This window comes from Grammomys surdaster, unplaced genomic scaffold, assembly GCF_004785775.1.
Source record: "Grammomys surdaster isolate TR1022 unplaced genomic scaffold, NIH_TR_1.0 125603, whole genome shotgun sequence".
Taxonomy (NCBI): domain Eukaryota; kingdom Metazoa; phylum Chordata; class Mammalia; order Rodentia; family Muridae; genus Grammomys; species Grammomys surdaster.
This window is the reverse complement of record NW_021620446.1, coordinates 1,366,054-1,373,868: the sequence shown is the minus strand read 5'-3', so window position 1 is coordinate 1,373,868 and position 7,815 is coordinate 1,366,054. Positions and strand designations below refer to the sequence as shown.

Sequence of the window (7,815 nt, the reverse complement as noted above, 5' to 3'; positions counted from 1 at the left end):
CCCTAGTTAGAGCCATTGAACTGATAATGGGGTTCCCAATGGAGGAGTCAGAGTGGAGGCCATTGGAGCAGAAAGGGTTTGTGGCCCCATGAGGAGAGCAACAATACCAACCAACCACAGCTCCCAGGGTCTAAACCACCAGCCTAGGAGCACTTAGGGAGGGATCCAGGGCTTCAGCTGAATATGTAAGAGTGGAGGCCCTGCAGGGGATAGGTGGAAGAAGAGATCCTTGACCTCACGAAGGCTGGACACCCCAGGGGGTGGGAATTTTGAGGGTGGGGAGGTGGGAGTGGGGGAGTAGATAGGGGTTACATCCATAGAGAAGAAGGAGGAGGGGTGAGGTAATAGGGGGTTCCTAGGTGGGTGGGGGATGGGATAAGGGGACAACATATGAAATGTAAATAAAACATCCAATAAAAAAAAGAAAAAGATTCCCTAGTTAGGAAGATATTCACATCTGGCACTTTAAACTTGGCCAAAAGCTCACAGCTGGGGAGGTCTTAGGACCTAGTGGAGAAGCTGCTGCTATTGTTTTGCTACATGAACATAATGTAGCCATCAAACTGCCTTCTGAATATGTTTATGCCCATAGATTAGCATTGTTGTCAGCTTTGATCAGAGAATCTTCTTTTTACAGAGACTCACAATTGGTCAAAGTTTTGGGGATCAGTGTCTGTCAGGTGCTCAACTTGGACATTTAGATCATCTCTTTAAAGGCTCAGGAAAAACTGGGGAAGGGCGGGGAGAAAGAACGTACAATCAGGAGGAAGAGGAGAGTGTGTGGAATGCCAGCCTCCAGGTGTGGAAAGGCCATTGCACTTTTGAACTCTCAGCAGCTGTGATTAACTATATGAGACCTGCACATAATTGGGTCTGTCACCTCTCAGTCATGGGGAAAGCAACTCACAAGACCCCACTCTCCTTGGGGATGTATAAGCAGTTAATGGTTGCTTGGAGACAGAGACACATTTTCTTCAATTGTGGAGCTACTGGTAAGGTATCCATGTTCCTGTAAATATCCACTCACCGAGGCTCCTATAAGCAACTCTAACTAAACTCATTGGGTCACAAAAAACACATGAAAATATAAGAGCAGGTCACCAGAAGTTTGAGGGGGCAGGACTACAAGTCTAGGAAAAAGAGACTTTATAAAAAAATAATCACAGTGCACTCGGGAGGGAGAGACAGATGGATCTCTGTAAGTTTGAGGCCAACCTTGAACCTTGATCTACAGAGGGAATTCCAGGACAGTCAGGACTATACAGAGAAACCTTGACTCAAAATAATAATAATAATAATAATAATAATAATAATAATAATAATACAATAATAATAACAACAACAACAGTAATGTTGATTGTCAATGTAGATAATCTGATGGAATCTGCAAAAGTATATAAGAATTTAATAAATGAAGTTAAAGTCAATTTTAAAAAACCAGTCCTAGAAAGAAGAGAAAGAGATTGTCTTAGTCAGGGTTTCTTTTCCTGCACAAAACATCATGACCAGGAAGCAAGTTGGGGAGGAAAGGGTTTATTCAGCTTGCACTTCCAGATTGCTGTTCATCACTAAAGGAAGTCAGGACAAGAACTCACACAGAGTAGGAACTTGGAGGCAGAAGCTGATGCAGAGGCCATGGAGGGATGCTGCTTACTAGATTGCTTCCCCTGACTTGCTCAGCTTGCTTTCTTATCCATCCTGGGACTACCAGCCCAGGGATGGCACCACCCACAATGGGCCCTCCCATCCTTGATCACTAATTGAGAAAATGCCTTATAACTGGATCTCACAGAGGCATTTCCTCAAGGGAGGCTTCTTTCTCTGTGATAACTCCAGCTTGTGTCAAGTTGACACACAAAACCAGCCAGTACAGAGATGGAAATTTTGCTTTTACCCTCATTAAACTACTGTGAAAACAATAGGAATAAATTTAACAAAATCTTTTATTTAACGATGCAATAAATACTACAAAACAATGTTAAAGTCAATGAAAATAAAGGAGAGAGCCTATGACTTTGGATCAGTATACCCAATACTGTGAATTCTCTCCAAATTGATCTATAAATTTGGTAAAATCCCAAGTAAAAGCCAAGTAAATACTTCTGTAAAATTTGTCTAACTGATGCAGCTATTAAGGAAGGAAAGGGAAGGCAGTCCAGCTAATGGCTATCCATGCAGGGTAACTAGGAAAAATAAAAATATATTGATGTCCTAAATGTTAAGGTCTAGGTAAACTATTAAGGCCTAAATGAAATGTTAAGGCCTAGGAAACTGTTACCTGGATAAACTGCCATTATAAGGGAACTTTTTTATGTGTTTTCGTTGTTATTAGGAAAATATTTAATGTCAAGATTGATTACATATTTTGTTATGTTTTGTGTCCCCTGTAAACCAGTCATTATAGAAGTCAGTAGAACTGTTTTGTATAATAATAATAAATTAAATAATAAATAAAAACAATAAGCTTGGACCCAAACTAACCACCCAACAGCACTTCTTGCACCTGTATATAAATTTTTGTGGTATAAGCTGCCCTTGGGATAGACCCCAACATAAGAGAGACACCTCACCAATATAAGAAACTATTTGGAATAAGAATTCCATTTTGATTAGTGGTTCAGTAAAGTTTAAACTCCCAAGACCTCCCTGGAAACTGACATCCTGGTTAAGACATGAACATTAGAAAAGTCTCATCTTGGTTGGCAAATAGGACATGAATATTAGATAATTCAAGTCCCCTGCCATAGTTGAATATCCCAGCCAATGGGAGCAGGATTCAACAAAGACCTGTTCCTAAGAAAATCCCTTATCCATAAATCCTGATTGGTAAAATAACTTGGCACAGATGTTTGTGAATTTGGGGCTTAAAAAATCTTGTATGATTTTAACTTGGGTTCACTGTTCAGTTCCCAAATCTAGACTATGGCTCTGATCTACCAGTCCTGGGGTGTATGCTCAATAAACTGTCCCTGTCTGACTGAGATCAGTGTTCGTGTGGTTTGTTAGGCTATTCCTGGACTCCAACACTAAACATAATACTAAACAGTCTTTTAAAGAAAGTTTGGGAGAAAATCCTTACAGCTTGGAGGTAGCCTAAGGTTTCTTATATAGGACATGAAAAGATTGAGCCATGGGACTGGAGAGATGGTTCAGTAGCTAAGAGTACTAACTACTCTTCCAAAAGATCTGGATTAGACTGCCAGCATCCACATGGTTGCTCACAACCATCTGTAACTTTAGTTCGAAGGAATCTAATGCCTTATTCTGGCCTCAAAGGGCACTTCCCACATGTGGTGTACAGACAGATATGCAGGCAAAACACATATAAGAAGCCATGATACATAAAACAACAAAATATTTTTTAAAAAAGACTGACACACAAAAAATAGATAAATTATTTCTATACTAGCCTGTTACTATGGTAAGAAAAAAAAATAACCAAAAGCAACTTAGGAAGGTAAGAGTTTATTTCATCTCACAGCTTATAATCCATCATGGAGGGAAATCAGGGTAGGATTTGGAAGCAGGAACCTGGAGGCAGGAACTGAGGCCATGAAAGAATGCTGCTTCCTGGCTTGCTCATCATAGCTTACTGAGATTGTTTTCTTATGAAACCCAGGACCACCTACTCAGGTATGGCCCCACCCACAACAGGATGGATCTACCTGTATCAATTACCAAGAAAAAAAATTACCAAGAAAAAGCCTCCAAAGACAATGGCCACAGACCAATCTTCAGGAGTCAATTCTTCAATTGAGATTCTCTTTTTCCAAGTTGTGTCAGGTTGACAGCTGAAGGTAACTATGGTATTATCTAAATTGGGAAAAAAATGTATTCTTTAAACATACAAAAATATAGAACGGTACAGTATATACATGAAATGATATTCAATATCATTCACTATCAGGGAATTTAAAGCTATGAAACCCAATTGATACCTGCCATAAATGGGAGGTTACGAAAAATCACAATAACAAATACTAGCAAGGATATGAGGCCACTGAAGCGCTGCTCTTTCTAGCTGCTATAGGGGTACAATCCACTGGAATACTGGAATTACTCTGGCTCTTCCATTACATTGGAACACTGGAATTACTCCTGTTATTCCATTACACTTATGCTTACTAACAGAAATGAGAGGAGAATGCATATACCACAAAGCAAATGTATATAGTAGCTTTATTAGTATAAAAAGTGGAAACAACCTAAATGTCAGTCAAGAGTCAGAATGGAGGCTGAGCTGGAGAGCTAGCTCAGAGGTTAAGAGCACTGTCTGCTCTTCCAGAGGTCCTGAGTTCAATTCTCAACAACCACATGGTGGCTTATAATATATGGCTTATAACCATCTATAATGCGATCTGGTGCCCTCTTCTGGCATGCAGGTGTACTGCAGGCAGAGTGCTGTATACATAATAAATGAATCTTTTTTTAAAAAAGAAAAGAAAAAAAAAAGAAAAAGAGGTGAATGGATAAATGGAGTCCACGGTGGAATATTACTCAGCAGTACAAAGAAAGAAACTCCATGTACCAGCACAGACTCATCTCATAAGGGTTGTACTGAAGAAATGGATCTAGCATGAAAGAACAGAAACACTGTGTAAGAATCACTCAAGGCTCAGAGTCCTGTAATGACAGGAAGAAAACTGACAGAGCCAAGGAGAGTGAGTGTTGGCAACAAGAGAGGTGTGCTGATGTGAGCAGTGCACATCCAATGAGAGTTCACAGAAGTATCTTCAGAATCATAGACTGTGTGTGTCAAATGGAACAAGTGTCAGAAATTGCACATAAAAGCCATAGATAGATAGATAGATAGATAGATAGATAGATAGATAGATAGATAGATAGATAGATAGATAGATTCTGTGATAGTTTGAATATGCTTGGCCCAGGAAGTGGCACTATTAGGTGTGGCCTTGTTGGAGTAAGTGTGTCACTGTGGGTGTGGGCTTGAAGACCCTCATCCTGGCTGCCTGGAAGCCAGTTTTCTCCTGTTTGTCTTCAGAACAAGATGTAGAACTCTCAGCTCTTCCTACACCATGCCTGCCTGGACGTTGCCATGCTTTTGCCTTGATGATACTGGACTGAACCTCTGAACCTATAAGCCTGTCCCCAATTAAATGTTTTTATAAGAGTTACCTTGATCATGGTGTCTGTTCACAGCACTAAAACTCTAACTAAGACACATACATCTAAGATAGATAGATAGATAGATAGATAGATAGATAGATAGATAGATATGATATGATATGATATAGGTAATGATTGATTGACAGATAGATTTAAATTAATAGGTCACAGATGAAATAGATAGATGGTAGATAATATATAGATGAGCTAATGGATGAATAGATGATAAATCGATGGTAGCCATTCTACATTATTATATGCTCATTACATTCCATCTCCAAATGCCACACTTTAAATTACTATCTGATAACTACAGAATTATGGTATAACTTGTCTCAGAAATATATTACCAACAACAGTACTGGGGGTCCATTTCAGCGTCTCAGACAAACATGGGGTTGTCAGTGGTTCATCTGGAAGCTCTGAAGGAGAGTCTATTCCCTGACTCTTTCAGCGCCTGAGATCCCAGTGATCCATGGTGTGGGATTCCCATCTCTAGGCTCTTTGTGTCTCTCTGTTTTATCTACACATCTTTCTCTTCCATTGATGTCGAATCTCTTTCCACTAAGAGTGCACTTGAGTGCATATGGTCCATGCAGATAACCCAAGTGATGCATTCTCAATTTACAGAGATCTATAAAGGCTCTAATTCCAAACAGGATAACTTTTACAGGTGCCGTAACGAGGGTGTCATGTCTGAAGACATTAATCATTCTAACAAGTGAACCTAAGAGGAAAAAATCCAAACAGAGCTAGTATAGAAGAACCTGGACATGATACTGTCACTCCCAAGTCACATGCAGTCAACAAATGGCAGGTGACCACCATCCAAGAGCATCTAGGAAGAAGAGACCAAAGTTAACATAAACAAGGAAGAGATCAAATTTGGAAACCTAAGAAAAATCACCAGTGCATACAGTTAGCAGAAAACAGAGAAACAGGTACAACAAACAAAACCACATCGAGGAAATAGCCTGAAGATACAGGGAAGTGACCAAGAGCCCAGCAACACCCTGGGCAGGGATATAAAGGCCCAGGCTCAGGAGGCTCCACATCTTCACATCTTCCCTCTCTACCTCTGACCTACTCCATCCTCAACCAAACACCAGAACCATGACCTGCTGTGGCTGTTCAGGAGGCTGTAGCTCCAGCTGTGGAGGCTGTGGCTCCAGCTGTGGGGGCTGTGGCTCAGGCTGTGGAGGCTGTGGATCCAGTTGCTGCAAGCCTGTGTGCTGCTGCAAGCCTGTGTGCTGCTGTGTGCCTGTCTGTTCCTGCTCCAGCTGTGGGGGCTGCAAGGGAGGCTGTGGTTCCTGTGGGGGCTGCAAGGGAGGCTGTGGCTCCTGTGGGGGATGTGGCTCCTGTGGAGGCTGCAAGGGAGGCTGTTGTCAATCCAGCTGCTGCAAGCCCTGCTGCTGCCAGTCCAGCTGCTGCAAGCCCTGCTGCTGCCAGTCCAGCTGCTGCAAGCCCTGCTGCTCCTCAGGCTGTGGGTCTTCCTGCTGTCAGTCCAGCTGCTGTAAGCCCTGCTGCTGTCAGTCCAGCTGCTGCAAGCCCTGCTGCTGTCAGTCCAGCTGCTGCAAGCCCTGCTGCTGCCAGTCCAGCTGCTGCAAGCCCTGCTGCTGCCAGTCCAGCTGCTGCAAACCCTGCTGCTCTTCAGGCTGTGGGTCTTCCTGCTGTCAGTCCAGCTGCTGCAAGCCCTGCTGCTGCCAGTCCAGCTGCTGTGCTCCTGTGTGCTGCCAGTGCAAGATCTGAGATATCGGACAGTCTAGTCATCAGCTGAGTTCTTTCATTCTCTTCTTTAGTGTAGGGTAGGGTGGGGTTGGCTGTTCTCATTGTTCACAGAGCAATCACTCTCCTATATCATCCGATCTCTCTGAGATGCTATTTCTCAGAGACATGGCCTTCTCTACTACTCAGCCAAGGAGGTTAATGGCCACAGGGACTTTCTGACTCTTCCTTGGCCATTGTCTGCTTCTCCCAGATGTTTGATATTCAAGATCTGCAACACCTGGTGAAGGACACCTGTGCCTGGATTCTTAACAGGAAAAAAACACATGCTGGCCACATCACACCACTTCCTCTTGCCAGCACAGTCCACACTAGTTCCTCTTTATGCCATTTTTATACCTGTCTCTTAGACCACATTTGTATTTTCCTTCAATAAAATCATCTCTTCACAGCAAAATAATCCTCCTTCCAGTGTAATCCTTTCATGCCCTTCTCTGTTTATGTACTAAGGAATGGCAAGTTCACTGTCAGTAAGCTTCTGGGAGGTCTCTGTGGAACTGCAGAGGGTGGCCACCACGAGGGAGCAGTGCTTATTCAGCCTTTGATGCAGTAAAGAGGCTCCTTACACACAGGTAGGTGATGTATGTGTGGAAGAACACAGTCCCTCTGCATCTCAAAGTATTCCCAATGTTCTCCTGACAGGACTCCTCTGAGCCTCATAGCCCTGGGCTCAGGTTACTTTGTACCTTACAGGGGAAATCCATAGGGGAAGACATTATTTACTCCCTCTGAGGAAGGCTGAGACCACCTTTGGATGGTATGTCTGGGGTCTCCCATCACCCTACTTGGATCATCAAGGCTCTGTGAAACATGATTCCTAGTGCTTCCTTCCCTGGAAGTGTCCAGTCAGGAAATAGACAACTGGGTGAGCCATGCTGACCATACTGGACAGGAGACACAAGA

At 42.7% G+C, this 7,815-nt stretch overlaps 1 protein-coding gene across 1 annotated transcript; it reads left to right on the top strand.

Annotated features, from left to right (window-relative positions):
- Positions 1-4,576: 4,576 nt before the first annotated feature.
- LOC114638454 (keratin-associated protein 5-4) lies at positions 4,577-6,876 on the top strand. Its single transcript, XM_028786893.1, has 2 exons — positions 4,577-4,597; positions 6,424-6,876. The coding sequence occupies exons 1-2, from the start codon at positions 4,577-4,579 to the stop codon at positions 6,874-6,876; spliced, it is 474 nt and encodes a 157-aa protein (XP_028642726.1).
- Positions 6,877-7,815: the final 939 nt, after the last annotated feature.

Bases quoted from the DNA above. Each gene is read 5' to 3' on its own strand.
- LOC114638454 (XM_028786893.1), top strand. From the start codon at position 4,577: ATGAAAGAACAGAAACACTGT. The intron at 4,598-6,423 runs GTAAGAATCACT...GGGGGCTGCAAG, and splicing joins TGAAAGAACAGAAACACTGT to GGAGGCTGTGGTTCCTGTGG.